Genomic DNA, 19,575 nt, shown 5'->3' with positions numbered 1-19,575 from the left:
TCGTCAAACAGCTAAACTAAAATGGAAATTCGCCGGTCATACGATTAGACAAAAAGACGAAAGATGGAATAAAATTATTACAGAGTGGAGACCATGGACATATAAACGAAAGAGAGGGAGACCACAGATGAGATGAGTAGATGACCTAAAACACCAAGCAGGCTCAAAATGGATGCACATGGCTCAGGATAGAGAAAGGTGGAGGAGCGAAGGGGAGGCCTATGTCCAATATTGGATGTCGCAAGACTAATAGATAGATAGAAACACAAACCCAAACTTTGGCTTAGATATGTGGATGACACTTTTATCATCTGGACACACGGAGAAGAAAAACTAAAAGTATTTTTAGAACACATCAACAATATTCACCCTAAAATTCAGTTTACTATAGAACTGGAAGAAAACAATCGAATACCATTCTTAGATGTTTTAATAATAAAGAAAAAAGACAGACACATAAGCCATAAAGTGTGTTGAAAACAGACACATACCAACAGATATCTACATGCTGCTTCACATTACCATCTTGCACAATTACATTCATTCATCAAAACCTTGATTACAAAATCCGAAAGACTGACAGACAAAGACCATCAAAATGAAGAAATGCATAATGTAAACAGAGCTTTAAGAAAAAACGGCTTCTTAACATATACCATTGAAAAAGCTCAGTATCCTTGAAGAAGAATTAAGCACCCACTAGAAGAAGAAAAACCGATTGGCAAAACCATTCTGCAATGTGAAGGACTCAACAGAGAAAATGGGGTGAGTGCTGAGAAAACACAAAATAGAAATGATATTTAACAAGAACAGAAAAATATCTAAAAAAAAAACTATTTTAACAACAGCAAAAACCAAAATAACATTAAAAATCAATAGGGCAGTCAATGGGGGTATTTGGATCCGAATTCCATCCTACTACATCGATTTACTTGATATTTTCACAGTAAGTAGAGAATAGCTCAAGAAACAAAGTCTACCCTATGCCGATGTGCGCTTTTATCTTGGGGGTGGTTCCCACCCCTTTTCGGGGGTGAAAATTTTTTTGGTTAAAATAACCACGGAAGAGGCTAGAGAACCTAATTCTAAGCAAAATCTGTTCTGTAATTATTTTTTGAGAACTCAATACGTTTTGAGTTATTCGTTGTTGAAAATTGGCTATTTTCATTGAAAAATGACACCTTTTCGGACGGATTTTTGCGAATACCTTAAAAACTATGCATCTAACTAAAAAACTATATAAAATGTTTTTGTAGCTTATAAAAAAGCAAAGAGATTCGTTCCTTCATAAATCTTCTAGTTATAATACTAAAAGGGATATGGTAGATGAGAAGAGTTTGTTTTTTTTGTGCATGCTCAAATCGGTGTATTCAACTTGAAACAACAGAGAAACGGTCGATTTTAGGTGTATAATGATACTAATAACTTTTGTAGTGCTTGAAAAGACCTTTAAAATGAGCAATATTAAATGTCGATTAAATTCAAACTAAGCGAGATATGCTACAAAAAAATTGAAGACTAATGTATTTTAAGAAGAAATGAAAAGTATATTTAATCACTCATCCATTAGAATTTAAATACATCGTTTTCCTTCTACAATACTTTTTATTATAGTGTTATTTCTATGTTCAAAAAGTTGGACATTAATGGTTTTTGAAAAAAAATAAAATCAAATTATAGAGCGTATTTTTAAATTTTCTTAAAAATCTTCCTTTTTCTCCATGTAACTCGAAAATGATAAGAGATAAGAAAAAAGATACCATACAAAAATGTAGGTTTTTTAGATAAAAATTTCGTTTTAGTTTTTCATTACTGTATCTCTTATCATTTTCAAGTTACATGGAGAAAAAGGAAGATTTTTAAGAAAATTTCAAAATTTGCTGTATAATTTGATCCAATTTTTTTCAAAAACCATTCATTTTTAACCCGGCCAACTTTTTGAACATAGAAATAACACTATAATAAAAGGTATTGTAGAAGGAAAACGATGCATTTACATTCTGGTGGATGGGGGTTAAAATTACTTATCTTTTTTCTAAAAATATATTAGTTATCAATTTTGTTTGCAGTATATGTCGCTTAGTTTGAATGTAATGGACTTATAATGTTCCTCATTTTAAAGGTCTTTACAAACACTACAAAAGGTATTTGTAGCATTATACACCTAAAATCGACCGTTTCTCTGATATTTCAAGTTGAATACACTAATCTGAGCATGTACCAAAAAACAAACTCTTTTCACCTACCATATCTCTTTTTGTATTATAACTAGAAAATTTATGAATGCAAGTGTATCTTTGTTTTTTATAACATACGAAAATGTTTTATATAGTTTTCTTAGTTAGATGCATAGTTTTTAAGGTACTAGTACACTTTAGAACAGCGATACTCAACCTTTTTTTCCCTGGGCCACATAGTAGCTATTGCCACAGCTTGCGGGCCGCAATATAGGTGAAGTAATATACAGTATGATACAAATGAAAGGAATAAATTCGTTATTTCGTAAATTGGCGATTATAAGGAAAAATCCTGAAAAAGGTCGATTTTTTATTTTTAAATTATGATTTTTTGACATATGTTATACTAGTGACGTCATCCATCTGAGTGTGATAACGTAATCGATGATTTTTTAAATAAGAATAAAGTTCGTGAAAAAAGGTCATTTGAAAGGTCAGCAATTTAAACATTTTTTGCATATTTCATTTTTTAATACGAAGATTCGCACAGGCATGATCAAGCAAACAACGTGAAGAGCAAGTAAGCGCAACTTTTGAGAGTTTAAGGCCCGGTTGTTCAAACGCTAATCAAGAAGTTGATTATAATTAAGTCCCCTTAACAACCATCAAATAACAACACCCCTCATTCGACCGTCAATCAGTTGATTGTAATCAATTATGTTAATTATCATTATGATAATTAACATAATTGATTGATTAATTAATTATCAATTAGTAATTAACATAACAATTATTATTAACATAATTGATTAATAAATCTCATAATTGTAATCAATTATGTTTTCAGCAACCCAAACAAAGTTGACATTGACAGATGGTGACAGTAATTAAATATTTGATAATGATCAGTTGATTCCATTTTTGATTAGCGTTCGAACAACCGGCCCTTATAGTTATTCGGTGTTAATTTCCAGAATTCTCAATATTGATATGCGTCACTTTTTTCTTTAAAAATTGCCTCCAGATTTGTATCATCTTGAAAATCAATTAGTTCATCTGACAACTTTGCGCTATTAAATCCCAATGCCGCAAATTGTGTAGTAGCGGCTACTTCTAAGTGTCAGGAATTTTCCACTAATAGAAGATATTTCCTAATTTTTCGAAAATCATTCAATCTTTCCTGAAATTCATCGCTCAAGAAAACTAAGTAATTAGAAATAGTAGCAAAGTTTTCTGGAGATACATCAATTCCATCTTGTTGATCTTTTACCAATGTCGAAAAATTATACAGATTTTTTATATTAATTTCCTCGATGTACCTACATCTTTAGCTGGTCCTCGAAAGCAAATAATTTATTCTCTAACTGCGAAATAATTTTATGTTTACCTTTTAATTTGTAAACGACGCGACGATTAAGTTCGTCAAGTTTTCCTGGTATGTCGTAAATAAATGCTAAAAGCCACCACCAACTATCTTACTCAAGTTCAAAATAATTTGATCGTTTACAGAGCCCTTAAGTTAGCCTTCGGGCCACATAAAAAACGCAAGAGGGCCGCATGCGGCCCGCGGGCCGCAGGTTGAGTATCACTGCTTTAGAAGACCAAAAATAATAATTTTTTTCAAGAATTTTTTTCTTAGAACCTTTATTAAAAATGAACATAAAACTTTTTATATATTAATATCTAACTCTTAGAGAGTACAAAAATATATCTTTTTTCATTTATGCACGTACACTAATATTGTAGAGGGCGCAAAAGTCGAGGCCTCGAAAAATGATGGCGGACAGTTAATCTCAGGATTGGGATAACTGAAACAAAAAAATCGTACTGCATTTGAAAAAGAAAGGTTCCTTACGTGACAATTTACCACAATTTGACCAAAAAATAAAAAATAAATATTTTTTAACCATGAAAAACTAAAGCAAAACGGGCGATTTTTTCAAATCTTCGTACAATCTTTTTTTGCGAAATTTTTTACTGACGGTGGTAAATTGTCACGTAAGAAACCTTCCTTTTTCAAATGCCGTACGATTTTTTGTTTCAGAGATCCCAATCCTGAGATTAACTGTCCGCCATCGGAACTACTTTTTTTCGAGGCCTCGATTTTGGCGCACTCTACAATATTAGTGTACGTACATAAATGAAAAAAGATATATTTTTTGTATTCTCTAAGAGTTAGATATGAATATGCAAAAAGTTTTATGTTCATTTTTAATAAAGGTCCTAAGAAAAAAAATCTTGAAAAAATGCTTATTTTTGGTCTTCTAAAGTGTACTAGTACCTTAAGATATTCGCAAAAAACCGTTCGAAAAGATGTTGTTTCAATGAAAATAGCCAATTTTCAACCACGAATAACTCAAAAAGGATTGAGTTTTCAAAAAAAAAAAAATATAGAACAGTTTTTGCTTAGAATTAGATTCTATAGCGAAATCCGTGATTATTTTAACCAAAAAAATTTTCACCCCTGAGAAGGGGTGGGAACCACCCCCAAGATAAAAGCACATATCGGCATAGGGTAGACTTTGAATTAGGAGATAATATACTATTCTTGCTCCCATTGACTGGCGTACAAGGAGTATACGAGATTTCATGTGGGGGCCAACCGAAGGATCCATGTTAGACGAGAAGAACGCTGAAAGGCCGTCGAAAGGAGAGAAAAATGTCATACCTAGCACAACATGTCGCACATACAGAACATACAATAAACCTGAACCAAACGACGAATGCTAGCTAACATAGAAATCAAAAGAAAATGTGAAATCAGAGAATTGATAGAAATGGAAAAGAATCTTAACAGTCTAAACCAAAGAAATGATGCACAAAGGCTTCCTACAACATGGAAAATGTTACTGCAGGAAAAGACCAAAATAAATCAGGTAACGACATCAACGAGTATTACCCCTCCTGCCCTCCGACCTATACAGAGCAGATAGCAATAACAAGAGTCAGGAACCGCTTGGGTGAAGCATGTCAAGATCGACCATATAAGTCAGGGGTCACCAATTAACGGACCGCGGTCCGCATCCGGACCGTAGGCTAGTTTTGTGCGGACCGCAGTTAAATTCAAATTATAGTGTTTTAAAATTCTGAAAATATTTGGCCATGAAATTGTGTACTATGAATCTGCAAAGCCGCTTTTTTAAGAATTAACTTTATTAAAAATTGCTACAGATCTCAGCTAACAGATGAATATCTCATAGAAATATGCTTTATTCTCACTGAAAATTTTTACAATTTTATGGACAAAGCTTACATACAGTCAAAAGAAAAACATAATATAAATAACAAATAACAACTACAATTTACTAAAATTAGATAAATCGTCAATAATGTACAGTATAAGATATAAAAGCCAAGACAAAAACAATTTATTGCAAAATATGTATAAATTGCAAACTGAACATACAACAAATAAAATAAAATAGGTACAACATAAGGAACTGGCAAGTTTATGCTACTGCGTATGGAACCCAATTTTCTTAGTTATTCATTAAGAAATTCTTCTATTGAATAATATGGTCTTTTGGATAGTTAGGCTTTTGTCATTTTACGGAACTTAGGGAAAGATGTTGCAGATTTAAGTTCTAACGGAAGATGATTGTACAGTTTCTTTGCGGAATATAATATAGATTTCTTTACTAACTCAGTGGATGGAATCGGTAAATAAATATCAAAGATTGAATTTCTGGTGGAGTAAAGATGATTGGGCCTTGATGGAAAGACATGAAGGTGTTTACGAATTAAACAAACCGTTTCTAGAATATATAAAGATGGAAGTGTTAAAATTTCGTGATCTCTGAAGTAACTTCTGAAATGTGTAGATCTTCTGATGCCAAACAAATATCTTATTGCTCTTTTTTGCAATCTAAAAATGACATCAAATTGAGCAGCTGTACTAGAACCCCAAAAAGGAAGACCATATCGAAGATGAGACTCGAACAACGAAAAATATGTTATTTTAGAAGATGCTAAATTGAGTTCCCTTGAGACAGATCGTATTGCATAGCAAGCGGAGGCGAGTTTTTTATTTAACGAATCGATATGAAGGACCATTTGAGGTTGTTGTCTAAAAAAATACCAAGAAATTTTACAGAATCAACGGTACTGATCTGGCTGTTATTAAGAGGCAAAGGTTGAAGAGCTCCTTTATAGGATAATGCTACTGTTTTATTTACGTTAAAAGAGAGTAAATTAGAGTGAGACCAGGTCTTTATCGTCAGTAGATCCGAAGTTATAGTTTCATGAAGAGATGCAATAGTTGAGTTGCTCCAAGTGATACTGGTATCATCAGCAAAAAGAAAAATTTTCCCATTGATTTTTAAATTAGTGATGTCATTTATAAAGATAAGGAACAGTATAGGACCCAATACTGAACCTTGTGGTACTCCACATACGATGTCTTTGAGACTAGAGTCAGTATCATTTGCTCTAACTAGTTGTTTCCGATTATTCAAGTAGGATTGGAACCAATTCAAAGAAATACCTCGAATTCCATAGAAATTTAGTTTTGTAATCAAGATGTCGTGATTTACACAATCAAAAGCTTTGGCATAGTCGCAGAAAACAGTGGCAGTATAAAGATTATTGTTTAGTGCTTGGTAAACCTCATGTAGTACAGAAAACATGGCATCAGTGGTACATTTATTTGTTAAAAAGCCGAACTGATTTTGTGATAAAATGTTGTTATCAACGATAAAGGACATAAGTCGAGTTTTAATGAGTCTCTCAATAATTTTGGAGAGTACCGGTAGTAAGGCAATAGGTCTATAGTTGCAGGCATCAGATTTTTCGCCACCCTTATGAAGAGGAATAATAATGGCTGTCTTTAGGCACTCTGGAAATTTACCTTTTTCGAAGGAATCATTAATTAGTGAGAGAAGGATTTCCAACACATTTTCTGTGAGATTAGAGAAAATTTTTATAGATAGTCCATCAGTACTAGAGGATGATTTGCTTTTGATACTATTGATTGTTTGGATCAGTTCAGAGTTATCGACTGATCGTAAAAAGAATGAATTCGAGACCTGTCTTGAATTAGGAAGATAGGAATAGGAAATGGGATCTTGTTGCGGCAAAATTGTTGATGTTATATTTTTACTCACATTAACGAAGTAGTCGTTTAGACTTTCAGGATTTGGAAGGGAAAATGATTGAGCTGTGTGAGTTTTATTTCGAAGATCGTTTATCTCAACTCCCTAATGAGAATCAGTTGCACTAAACTCATTCCAAACTTCAGACAGGTTGTACATTTTTTTCCATGGGAAACAATTTTTTATAAACAAATTCAAAATTACCTTTTTGCCCCGAAAAATGTATTTTTAGGTTTTTGTTGAAAAAATTTAATAAAAAAGGTCTCTTGTCTCTTGTCATTTTTCTCAAAAGTTGATAGTTTTCGAGCTATAAGCGATTTAAAATCTGAAAAATGCGACGCATACGCATTTTCGAGACGTGAAAACACATGTGCAAATTATTAGTGTTGAGGTTGACAAGTGCATAAATTGAAGCTTTCACATTCAATTTCAAGATTCTAAGGAGTAATCGGGGCTTATTTCAATATAAACCTGTGTTTTTTGTTTGTTAATCGTCGCGCGTCGCACTTTATGGTGCGTCTCTGTCGCACGTATACATATACGTACTTATGTGAAAAATTCCGAACAAATTCTTGACATTTATTAAAATTTTATAATATATTATTAACATAGTTTTTTTTAAATAATTTATTTATTATAATGTGCTAATTAAATACGCCAATCATATAGTGCGATACGCACCATATAGTGCGACGTGCCGCCGCGGCGGCTTAACGGTCGAGTAGAAGCGCATAATTCACAATTAAAAACAAGTTGAATGTTTAAACTTCAATTTAGGCACTTGACAACCTCAAAAATAATAATTTACATTTTTCAATCTTCAAAAATGCTTATTTTCGCATTTTTCAGATTTTAAATCGCTTAAAACTCAAAATCTATCAACTTTTGAGAAAAAGACAGAAGATTTTTTTTTTGTTTAAGATGGCCCAAAAATGCTAAAAACATATTTTTCTACGAGCGTGCAAAAATGTCTACTTTCGCGCACGCATTTTAGTTTAGAAAGTTTCACTTTTCCGCACGCGTGTTACTTTTCCGCACGCGTGTTACTTTTCCGCACGCGTGTTACTTTTCCGCACGCGTGTTACTTTTCTGCACGCGTGTTACTTTTCCGCACGCGGTTTTTACTTTTCCGCACGCATGTTAATTTAGATATGTTAATATGGCCTTAAAGTAATTATAATACATGCAATAAACTAATATTTAGATATTATTTACTAATTTATTTCAAATATATCTTATTGTGTTCCTGTTTTAATGAAATTAACACGACTATTTCACTAGACTGTTTTTAACTGATAAAACGGCATAGCAACCTTCGTTTCCTACTGACAAAACTCCTTAACGACGTGAAATCTCAGCGACAAAATTATGACAGATAATAAATAAATAAATAAAGAAATAAAGATTATATTTCGTTGATATGGTGCATTAATTGTCTCGTGAAATAGTCTTGTCGAATATCATTCGAGAGAAAATTATTTCCGGCAAAATTTTCTCCTGGTTTCATTCAAGTTCGTTGCCTTTTGGTAATTTTCGCTTATGAAATTTTGACAAAATCACTCGACTGACGTCTCGTGATTTAAGTAAAGATAAACTTTCATACCAGTCGAAAATATTGCCGGCAAAATTTTCTCTCTTGTGATATTATATACGACAATTCGATGAAATAAAATTATTTTGACATAATATTCGAAAGTCAAATCGGTCAAATAACAGTCTTTTTGAATCATCGCCATGGAAACCAAGATCGTCGTCATGCTAACTAATTATATTGTAAGTTTGGTTTTGACAACCTTGTCAAAGAATTAATTTGTGTATGTATTTTCATATTAATTAAATTAATTGATTAAGATTTGGTACTTTTTTAAAGACTCTTAGAAAAAATATTGTTCCTAACTCTTGCAGAAAGTCTCTTTTCCGCACTCGACTGCTTGCCGAACTCCCGCTTCGCGTCGTTCGGCAAACTGCAGTCGCGTGCTGAAAAGAATGACTTTCTGCACTTGTTAGGAAAATAACTATTTTGGGGCCAAAAGGTAATATTTTGAATTTGTTAAAAAAAAATGTTACAAAAATTTCGCCGGCACCCTTCTGATTTGTTTATAGGGGATATTTTTAACAATAATCCGCAAAGAAACCGAATCAGAACAACTAGACACAGGTAGCAATAAATCTGGACCCCGGAAGTGTCATAGGTTTTCGAAACGGACCCTCGGATAACATAATTGGTGACCCCTGATGTAAGTGACCATATTGCTAAAAAATGAGTCAATTTACTTCAAGGAACAGCGAGAAGCGGAACTACATGACTTGACAATAGCAAAATTAATAAAATATTATTCTTTTTAGGTATGGGTAAAACAATAGCATGTGCTGCACACAATTGTCCAATTTTAGTTGATGATGAAACAGTTATGAGATTATTAAAGGACTCTAGAGTAAAACTGAAATACCAGCATTTGATTACTAATAGTTTTGTTGAATGCAATAGACTATTAAGATGGTGTCCCAGTCCGGATTGTAGTTATGCTATCAAGGTAAGTGAACAATACAGGGTGTCCCAGACTAATTTATCCAGGCTATATCTCTTAAACGAATAGAGATTTTCGAATGGGACAAAAACTGATCTATTCCATTTGTAATAAACTTTAATATGGTGTAGAAAAAATCATCCCCTAAATATTCATCCCTTAGTTGCAACCCCTAACTTTAATTTTTTTAATAGCACCCTGTCACTAAGGGATGAATATTTAGGGGATGACTTTTTTCTACGCCATATTAAAATGTATTACAAATGGAATAGATCAGTTTTTGTCCCATTCGAAAATCTCTATTCGTTTAAGAAATATAGCCTGGATAAATAATTAGTCTGGGACACATAATTAACAAAAATAAACTGATATTTTGTTGATTACTTACGAACCGATTTTATTTTTAAAAAATCTGTTGAATAGACGATAGAAGAGCGCATCAAAAATATAAAAAAAAATTTACAGGGTGCTATTAAAAAAATTAAAGTTAGGGTTTGTAACTGAGGGATGAATATTTAGGGTATGATTTTTTCTACGCCATATTAAAGTTTATTACAAATGGAATAGATCAGTTTTTGTCCCATTCGAGAATCTCTATTCGTTTAAGAGATATAACCTGGATAAATTAGTCTCGGACACCCTGTATATGTCAGAAAATAATATCACAATCATTTTGTGGTGTTATAGTCGGTTCGCTAAACTCAAACACAACTGGCTAGTAATTTTAGTAAGTAATTTTGCCAATTTGGTAAAATTGGTACAATTTGGTAAAATTGGTAAAAAAATAATTACTAAATAGTTAATAATTACTAAATAGTTAGTAATTTTGACAATTTTGGCAAAATTGGCCAAAAACAAAAAAATTACCTACTAAAATCACTAGCCAGTTGTGTCTGAGTTTAGCGAACCGACTATATCTTTCTTTAGAATAGGAAATATCCATCCTGTTTTCCATTCTTTGGGCATTCTTTCTTCTTCCCAAATCCTTATTATTGGGTCGTATATTTTTCGTTGTAGTCCTTCTCTGCCTCGTTTGTTATTTCGTCTGGGCCTGCTGTTTTCTTTTGTTTTAGGCTTGTTATCACACGTAAAAAATCCTTATATGACAGCTTTTCGATTTCGTTTGTATTATGTCATCTAGGTATGTTTCTTCTGTGCATTCAAGAGTACTTTCTCTCGAATAACTGTTCTCCTAAATAACGCTCCTTAATATTTTTCCCATATTTTGGCATCAATTTTAACTCTTGTTTTCTTCTTGTTTTGTGATTTTATATATTTACATAGCTTTACATTATTCTTGCTATTTACTTCCAATTCTTCTATAAGTTTCCATATTTTTTTTTGTTTGTATAGCATTTGTCTGAGTCTTTCTTTCTTCGCCTATACTCTTCTGAATTTTCTTCTCTACCTGTCTTCAACTATTTCTTTCGTGCTACTTTTTCTGTGGTTGCTGGTTCGCAGTCTTCGTCGTACCATTTTTTTGCCTTTTTTTTCTTTATATCTATATATATCTATACTCCATCTAATTTACTTACCGTTGCACGTCATCCGCGTCATAGCCCGTGACGTCACATGATACCAACACGAAATATTTAGGCGGTAGGTGTGTTCTTTTTTAGAATCACTTTGCCGAGTACACTGGATTTACAGCCACTAGACACATTTTATTTTGTACGGGTAGAAATAACATTTAAAGATTTCTATTAATGTTAACTTAAAGAAATACAAAATAATGTTTCATTTAATTTGTATAAATAGATTATAAAGCGTTTTTATGAAGCACATTTGTTTGGAATACACTGTAACTATAATCGAACGAAGGTGATATTTTGGCATAAATTGGTAACATTTATTTGACAGTTGCGGTGATGGCACTTCATATTTGTTTATATTCTTTACTATAAGTATTTGTTTCATTATATTTACTGTTTTTATTATGTACTTTAACGTAAGATTATAACTTGATTATATTAATTCTTGTTTTCTATTTCTAAAGTTTTTAATTATTTACATTGTATATTAATTTGTTTTGCTGTGTAATCCACTTCTGCAAAAATTGTGTGATGTATTTGATTTAAAATGAATCCAAGAATTTTTTGTAATTGGGCAACAATGTCAACTTAGATCTCTAACGTAGATAATGACGTGCAACGGTAAGTAAATTAGACGGACTGTATATAATGTGACCTTTTATTTCTTTCCACTTTCTTCTATGTTCTTTTATTTTGCCTGCAGAAAACATATATGTTCTTGTTATAGAAATGAAACTACTTTAAACAACTGAAGGGCCTGGCGCAATAACCGTCCACGTGCATATTGCATAGTTTTGAGGACAGTGTGCATATATCGATTCTAAGGATTATGCTATTAACATTTTTTGTGCAATAGCCGTCCACGTTGTTCTACATTAAATTTCTTACATACTACATGTACGGGTTTCGCTCCAAACTGTGCAGAGGTATTTTTGAAGGCAAGGAATGTCATAAACTCAATTTTGCCAAAAATGGTCCATGGCCGGTTTTTGCACCAAACCCTTTAACTGTCGTTTGCCTGGCCTGGTCAGTATCACAAACAGGTCGCTTTTTTGCCGATTTCCGTGAGGTACTTAATAGGTACAGGGCAAGGATGCTGAAAAAAACTATAGTCATTTTTACAATTAATACATATTTTTTTGTTTTTAGGTTTCTTACGTAGATTCAAAACCAGTGGCTTGCCGTTGTGGCAACGTTTTCTGCTTTGCTTGCGGTGAGAGCTGGCACGATCCCGTCAAATGTCTTCTTTTGAGGAAATGGAAGAAGAAGTGTGATGATGATTCTGAAACTTCCAATTGGATCGCCGCTAACACCAAGGAGTGTCCTAAGTGTAACGCTACTATCGAAAAAGACGGTGGTTGCAATCATATGATTTGCAAGAATCAAAACTGCAAGGCAGATTTTTGCTGGGTTTGCTTGGGACCTTGGGAGCCACACGGAAGCTCATGGTACAACTGTAATAGGTAGAACAAACTTTTCATTTATAAATTTTTATTTTATCCGGATTACCCTCTTGATTTCTTTGTATCTCTAATTACGTGCATGTTTTTTCATTTCTCATAATATGCTTCAAATATTCACATATTTTTAGTTTGAAAATGTTCAGTTTTTTTTGTAAGATCGAACAGCTTTGCATTTGTAAACAATAACGCTGTACCGTCTGCATATCTTTAATTGTTGGTCTTATATCGATGTACTTATCTTTTCTTTCTTAAATAATTCTTCACAGTAAGACTTAAAATGAAATGATGAGAGAACGGAACCTTTACTTTTTTCCACAGATCTGTAGACTGGCTCTGTCTCAAAAGGTTTCTCTTTGGTCAAATTCGCCATTATACAAATACTTGTTATCCGCTCTGAGCTCGTAGGTAGAGGGGATAATTAAATATTAGCGAGCGCCAGTAGTGCATATAATATATTCTGCATTAAGAGTTGCATATAATTTTTACTAAATGTCTCATTTAAAAGGCCGCAAGTTCCTTAGAATAAACAAAAAGTTTCTTTTGGACGAAATATTTAAAATTAAAAATCTTTTCTCTTTTTTTTTCACCCCTGTAACTGATTAAAATACACAGAAATTTTCAGGGACTTTTGATCCTCGATAATAATGCAGTCTTTCATTCTGCGTTTAAATTTTTCAAATACTTATTTTATATATACTAAGCAAATACTTATTTTTATTCAATAGACCCATACTGGCGTATAACTGTCTTTCATTAAAATAGTGAGTCCGATGATAGTGATTGATAGAAATCGTTTGTAAACATATTAAAATGAAAAAGCTCATTTGTTGTACAAGTTTAAAATGGTACTTTTCACTATATCATATTCTTGATATTATTTCAGGTCTCATTGCCCCCTTTATTTAATGCATTGGTAATAAGCGAATAAGTTTTTTTTGTATTTAGACTCCACCCCAACGGCCCGTAAGAAGTTTTATTTGAAAAACTTGCAGATTTACACGATAGTTTTGTATTAGTCGAATTATAATATTTGTCTAACAATAAAACACTGAAAACGTTTGTTTTCTATACTTCCACAAAATTTATTACAACTATGTGACTACAGCTGTTTCGGCAGAGTGCCTTTCTCAAGTGTCACAACTTCCTAAATTATTACAGAATACACTAAATTTTCACCTAAATTCACCGTAAAAAATACACTAGAACTAGTTAATAAAATACAACATTTTCAATTACCCAACAACTCCAGACTAATCTCATTTGACGTAAAAATCTTTTTCCTAGTGTTCCTCCTACAGAAACTTTTGTTTTAGTTAAAAATCTTTTAGACCATAATAGTACAAATCCGATCATTGCATGTGAAATTTTACACCTTCTTGAAATTTGCATAAATCAAGACTATTTTGAATTCATTAATCAAATATACACAAACAACTGTGCAGGACTTATTATGGGTAATCCTCTAAACCCATTGCTATCAGATATATTTATGAACCAACTTGAAACAACAATTTCTAAACATCCCTTATTTAATCAGTTCTTATATTGGTGGAGATACGTGGATGATGTACTAATATGCTTTACAGGAACTAACAAGCAACTTGATCAATTTCTATCATACATTAATTCACTTCATAGTAATATTGAGTTTACAATAGAAAGAGAACAGAATAAGTCCATAAACTTTCTAGATGTAACAATTACCAGACTACACAACAAACATGAGTTCTCCGTTTATCATAAACCTACCCATACTGACACAACTATACACAATTCATCATCCCATCCCACACAACACAAATTAGCAGCCTACCATAGCATAATACATAGACTGACAGAAATTCCCATGTCAAAAAATAACTTCGAGATAGAACTGAACATCATTAAACAAATAGCAGTAAACAATGACTATAACGAACAAACAATTAACAAAATTTTAAACCAAAAACTCCATAAGAAAGCCCTGAAATTAGTCTATCCACTACCACAGAAAGAACCCAGTACCTTCTGCTCTATCACATATACTGGCAAGATAACAACAAAAATAGCCAGATACATAAAAAAGAAAGAAATAACACCAGCTTTCAGAACTAACAACAACTTATACAGCAACAAACAACAGCAAATATATTAAGAACAATAAGAGCCGAAAGAGAAAAGAACTACAGAGTGGTGTTTACAAACTAACTTGTGGTGACTGTCCGAAAACTTACATCGGTCAAACTGGCAGAACTTTTGACAAACGGATAGCAGAACATAAAAGGGCTTTCAACAATAGAAAAACAGACACTTCTACATACGCACTTCACCTTCTAGATCATAATCATTTTTTTAATGAAGAGTTTCAAATTCTGCATATTCAAAATAAAGGCCTTCAGCTATCTTTATTAGAATCTATGGAAATTAATAAATTAAAAATACAGATATAATTCTGAATGACCAGCTCGAGACAAACAGCTCCCCACTTCTCAACCTCTTCAGTTGAAGACTTAAAAAGGCAAACACATTGTAAATTTTATCACTTGAGAAAGGCACTCTGCTGAAACAGCTGTAGTCACATAGTTGTAATAAATTTTGTGGAAGTATAGAAAACAAACGTTTTCAGTGTTTTATTGTTAGATAAAATGAACTTCCATCAAGTAACGGTCGAATCCATCAATTATAATGTTTGTTTTTTAATAGGTATGACGAAGATGAGGCAAGATCAGCCCGGGACGCTCAAGAAAAATCCAGAGCAGCTCTTCAGCGTTACCTCTTCTACTGTAACCGCTACATGAACCACATGCAGTCCTTAAAGTTCGAGCACAAACTATACGCATCAGTGAAGGAGAAAATGGAAGATATGCAGCAACTTAACATGAGCTGGATAGAAGTGCAATATCTAAAAAAAGCAGTCGACATACTTTGTCAGTGTCGACAGACACTTATGTATACATACGTATTTGCGTACTATTTGAAAAAGAATAATCAATCTGTGATATTTGAAGATAACCAAAAAGATCTAGAGCGAGCCACTGAACTTTTAAGCGAGTACCTCGAGAGAGACATCACGAACGAAAATCTGATTGAAAAGAAGACGCAGGTTCAGGATACATATAGATACTGTGATTGTAGAAGAATAGCTTTGTTAGATCACGTTCACGAGGGTTATGAGAAGGATTGGTGGCTCTATAGCGACTAAATTGTAAAGTTTCAGTGTTCTGGAAGGTTCGCTTGTACGTGGTTCATGCAAAGTTAAGAGAATAAATTTTATTTTTAAAATATTATGTATTTATTACTCCTTTCATTACTACTATATCGAGAAATCCCAATCCTAGTCCAAGATAAATCCAAGTACCGAGAGACTCCCCTTTGTTAGGTGAATTGCAAATTTAAAGCTCATTAGAAAGCTTATGAAACGATGTAACGGAACCTTATGTCCGACAATACATCTACAATTCAAGGTTCAATGCTATTCTTTTTCTTATGAGCATCTTTCAGTGCGTCACAGTTATTCCATTTCTTTCTAACGCATTAAATTGTATGTGACAGAAAAAAACGCACGTCGGTGATTACATTTCGTCGGTGACATTTACAACATTTATTCTAGTTGTCAATAGATGTCGCTAAAATCGAAAAAAAATTATTTACGAATTATATAATATATCTACGAATATAATCTACAATTTATAAGACTATACAAATCAAAGAAAATACTATTTTATAAATGCAATAAACACAATTGATTTGTTTTTATGCCAAATTGCAAATAAAATGTGACAACTGTCAGATTTAACTAAAATGTCATGTTAGAATAAATGTTATAAATGTATATTATCACGGACTTACCTTTTTTTCTCATTTGTGACGCACTGAAAAATGCTCATGAAAAGAAGCATATCCATTTCGTCTCTACAGGGAGAATACAGTAAAATAAGAAATAGACGATTGCATTTCAATTCAGTTCGAACCCCCCAATGCCCTACACGTGTTTCGATGAATATCAAATCTCGTCAAGAGCGCTAGGTGGTGGGTTCAAACAAATGAAATGCTATCTGGTTTTGGTGGTCTGCGTACGTTGGGCGCCACCTCTTACGAAATAGCGAGAAGTCCCGAGAGACTTCTTTGGTAGCGAGGTGAATTGCAAATTCAAAGCTTATTAGAAATCTTATGAAACTATATGTAAATTAACCGTTTTTTCCGACAAAACATCTATCTATAATATTTCCTATCACCACCTACGCTTCAGAAACATGGACCATAAAAAAGCCGATTCAAAGCGCATAATGGTATTTGAAGTGTGGGTCTATCGTAGAATGTTGGGTATACCATGGACAGCACATCGCACAAATAATTCAATACTATTATAGAAGAGCTTAACGTAAAAACTAGACTCACCACAAATATCAACCAAAATGTTCTGAGATATTTTGCACATATAACTAGAAGAAAAGAGAAGGCATGGAACGAATGATAGTTGAAGGAAACGTAGCTGGTAAAAGATCCAGAGGAAGATCTCCAGTACGATGGTCGTACCAAAAAAAGAACATGACTGGTTACTCATTCTCCTGAGCAAAACAATACGCACAGGAAAGAGATAATTGGACAGAAAGAGTCAAACAGATTACATGACGCCACTACATCCTTACGGAGAAGAAAATATAGAGGAGGAGGAGGATCTGGTTTTGATGGCTTTAAAAATAAAACCGACCTGCGTACGCTGAGCATGACTTCTATACGAAATAACAAGAAGTCCCGAGAGACTTCTCTTTGGTAGCTAGGTGAATTGCAAATTCAAAGCTTATGAAACGATGTAAGGGAACCTTGTGTCCAACAATGCTTGGCGAAGATGAGGCAAGATCAGCCCGGGAAGCTCAAGAAAAATCTAGAGCAGCTCTTCAGCGTTACCTCTTCTACTGTAACCGCTACATGAACCACATGCAGTCCTTAAAGTTCGAGCACAAACTATACGCATCAGTGAAGGAGAAAATTGAAGATATGCAGCAACTTAACATGAGCTGGATAGAAGTGCAATATCTAAAAAAAGCAGTCGACATACTTTGCCAGTGTCGACAGACACTTATGTATACATACGTATTTGCATACTATTTGAAAAAGAATACAGTACCCAGTACACTTGATTACTTTCTACCAATCTTATCCCAGCGAGTAACGGACGGGACCGGTTTTTACGAGTATTATCGAATATCGTTATCGGTATGAAGCGTTTTAAGGGTGTGAGCCTCAGAACATCACACTGTGAGGGTGAGGAGAAGATAGAACATGAAACAGAGGGAGGTAAAATATGTAATGTATGTCATTAACAAAGATCGAATGCGATAACCCTATATTTTTATCTAGATCTATATCTATACCTGTAATATATGTGGTGCCACTGTTAGGCAACCAACATGACATGAGCCTGGTGGTGACATAACCTGTCATCGTAGGGGGCAGTCAATATGTGAATGTGTCATGAAAATGATCACAATAAAAGGTCTTGAATCAAACATATTCTATTTATTCATCTTAATACCCTGGCAGGTTTACCAGGATATTACATGGTGTCAGATGTTTATTCGGGCTAAAATAGTCTACTATTCTGTGTTCCGCAGTCACTTTGCAGTGTGGGCAGCATATCCCAATATAAAACTTATGGAACCTTGCAGCTCAGTGTTGCCGGTTTTAAGCAGACGAAGACGGTTTTAAGCAGACGTTTTAAGTCCGTCTAAATACAGTAGAACCTCGAAAATCCGAACTAATTGGGGGGGCAGCCTGTTCGGATTCCGAAAAGTTCGGATTATCCGAAAGTTAGTCTAACTAGTAATTCAGAGCTTTCATTGTCGTTAATTTTGAGTCGCAAAACGTTCTCGCAAGAATGTGGACAATATTTTTGGACTCAAGTTGACTACGAGAGAACCGAATTAAGTTTATGTTTAACCTTTTTATAAGCACTATATTATATTAAAGTGCGTATTTGTTTTTAAGAAATTTTAAATGTTAAAGTCCTATTAATCCTACATTGTTCAATTTTGTGGCTTTACTCTGTATAATACACATGTTTCTACGTTTTTGTCATGATTTTTTTAATTTTTTTCACTTTCCATTGGTTCGGATTTGCCGAACGTTCGGATTAGCGGGGTTCGGATTTGCGGAGTTCTACTGTAGAATATTCCAGAAGTCCAAAACATCTTGATTTGAAAATCTGTGGGTTTTATTTTTATTATTTTTAAATAATTCATAGATAGGTACTATGAAAGATATTTATACGATAAAGATTTAAAGATATATCATTTGAATATTAATTATAATTAGCCTGTGATTAATATTATATTTAATAGTTATTTATGATATAAGTTTAAGTACAATTTTAAGGCACGCATGTGAAAGTTTGCAGAATGAGCGAAGCGAATTCTGCAATTCACATGAGTGCCTTAAAAATGTACTTTTTAACACGTGTATTTTGTACGCACGTAAAAAGTTATACTTCTGTTATATGATTTCAACGAAATAAATATACTTTAAATAACAGGTTATTTGTATTTAAAGATTAAACTAATTTTTACTTACTACTTTCCAAAAATTTTTATTAAAACAATACTAAAAATAAAAAAAAGTTAGATAACACACGGATTCGAACCAGGGACCTCTCGATCTCCGGTCGAACGCGCTACCACCGAGCTAAACTGCCTTTGCATTGACAGCTTACAAGATTTCTCATACATACTGACAAATTTAACAGACCAAGTGAGGTATAAAAATACTTTAAAATTGATTTAATATAAATATTAATATCTCTTGGCAAC

The 19,575-nt window shown here is 33.2% G+C and overlaps 1 protein-coding gene across 1 annotated transcript in view; it reads left to right on the top strand.

The window, feature by feature from the left end:
- Positions 1-16,051, top strand: part of LOC126891930 (E3 ubiquitin-protein ligase ariadne-1-like) — a 38,252-nt gene extending 22,201 nt beyond the window's left edge. The window contains exons 3-5 of the mRNA XM_050661278.1: positions 9,614-9,801; positions 12,477-12,790; positions 15,473-16,051. Of these exons, the coding sequence (XP_050517235.1) occupies positions 9,614-9,801; positions 12,477-12,790; positions 15,473-15,971 (1,001 nt within the window). The 3' untranslated portion in view covers positions 15,972-16,051. The remainder of the gene's footprint in view (positions 1-9,613; positions 9,802-12,476; positions 12,791-15,472) is intronic.
- Positions 16,052-19,575: the final 3,524 nt, after the last annotated feature.

Source organism: Diabrotica virgifera, chromosome 9, assembly GCF_917563875.1.
Source record: "Diabrotica virgifera virgifera chromosome 9, PGI_DIABVI_V3a".
Classification (NCBI taxonomy): domain Eukaryota; kingdom Metazoa; phylum Arthropoda; class Insecta; order Coleoptera; family Chrysomelidae; genus Diabrotica; species Diabrotica virgifera.
The sequence above is the reverse complement of the archived record's forward strand: the minus strand, read 5'-3'. Positions and strand labels throughout refer to the sequence as shown.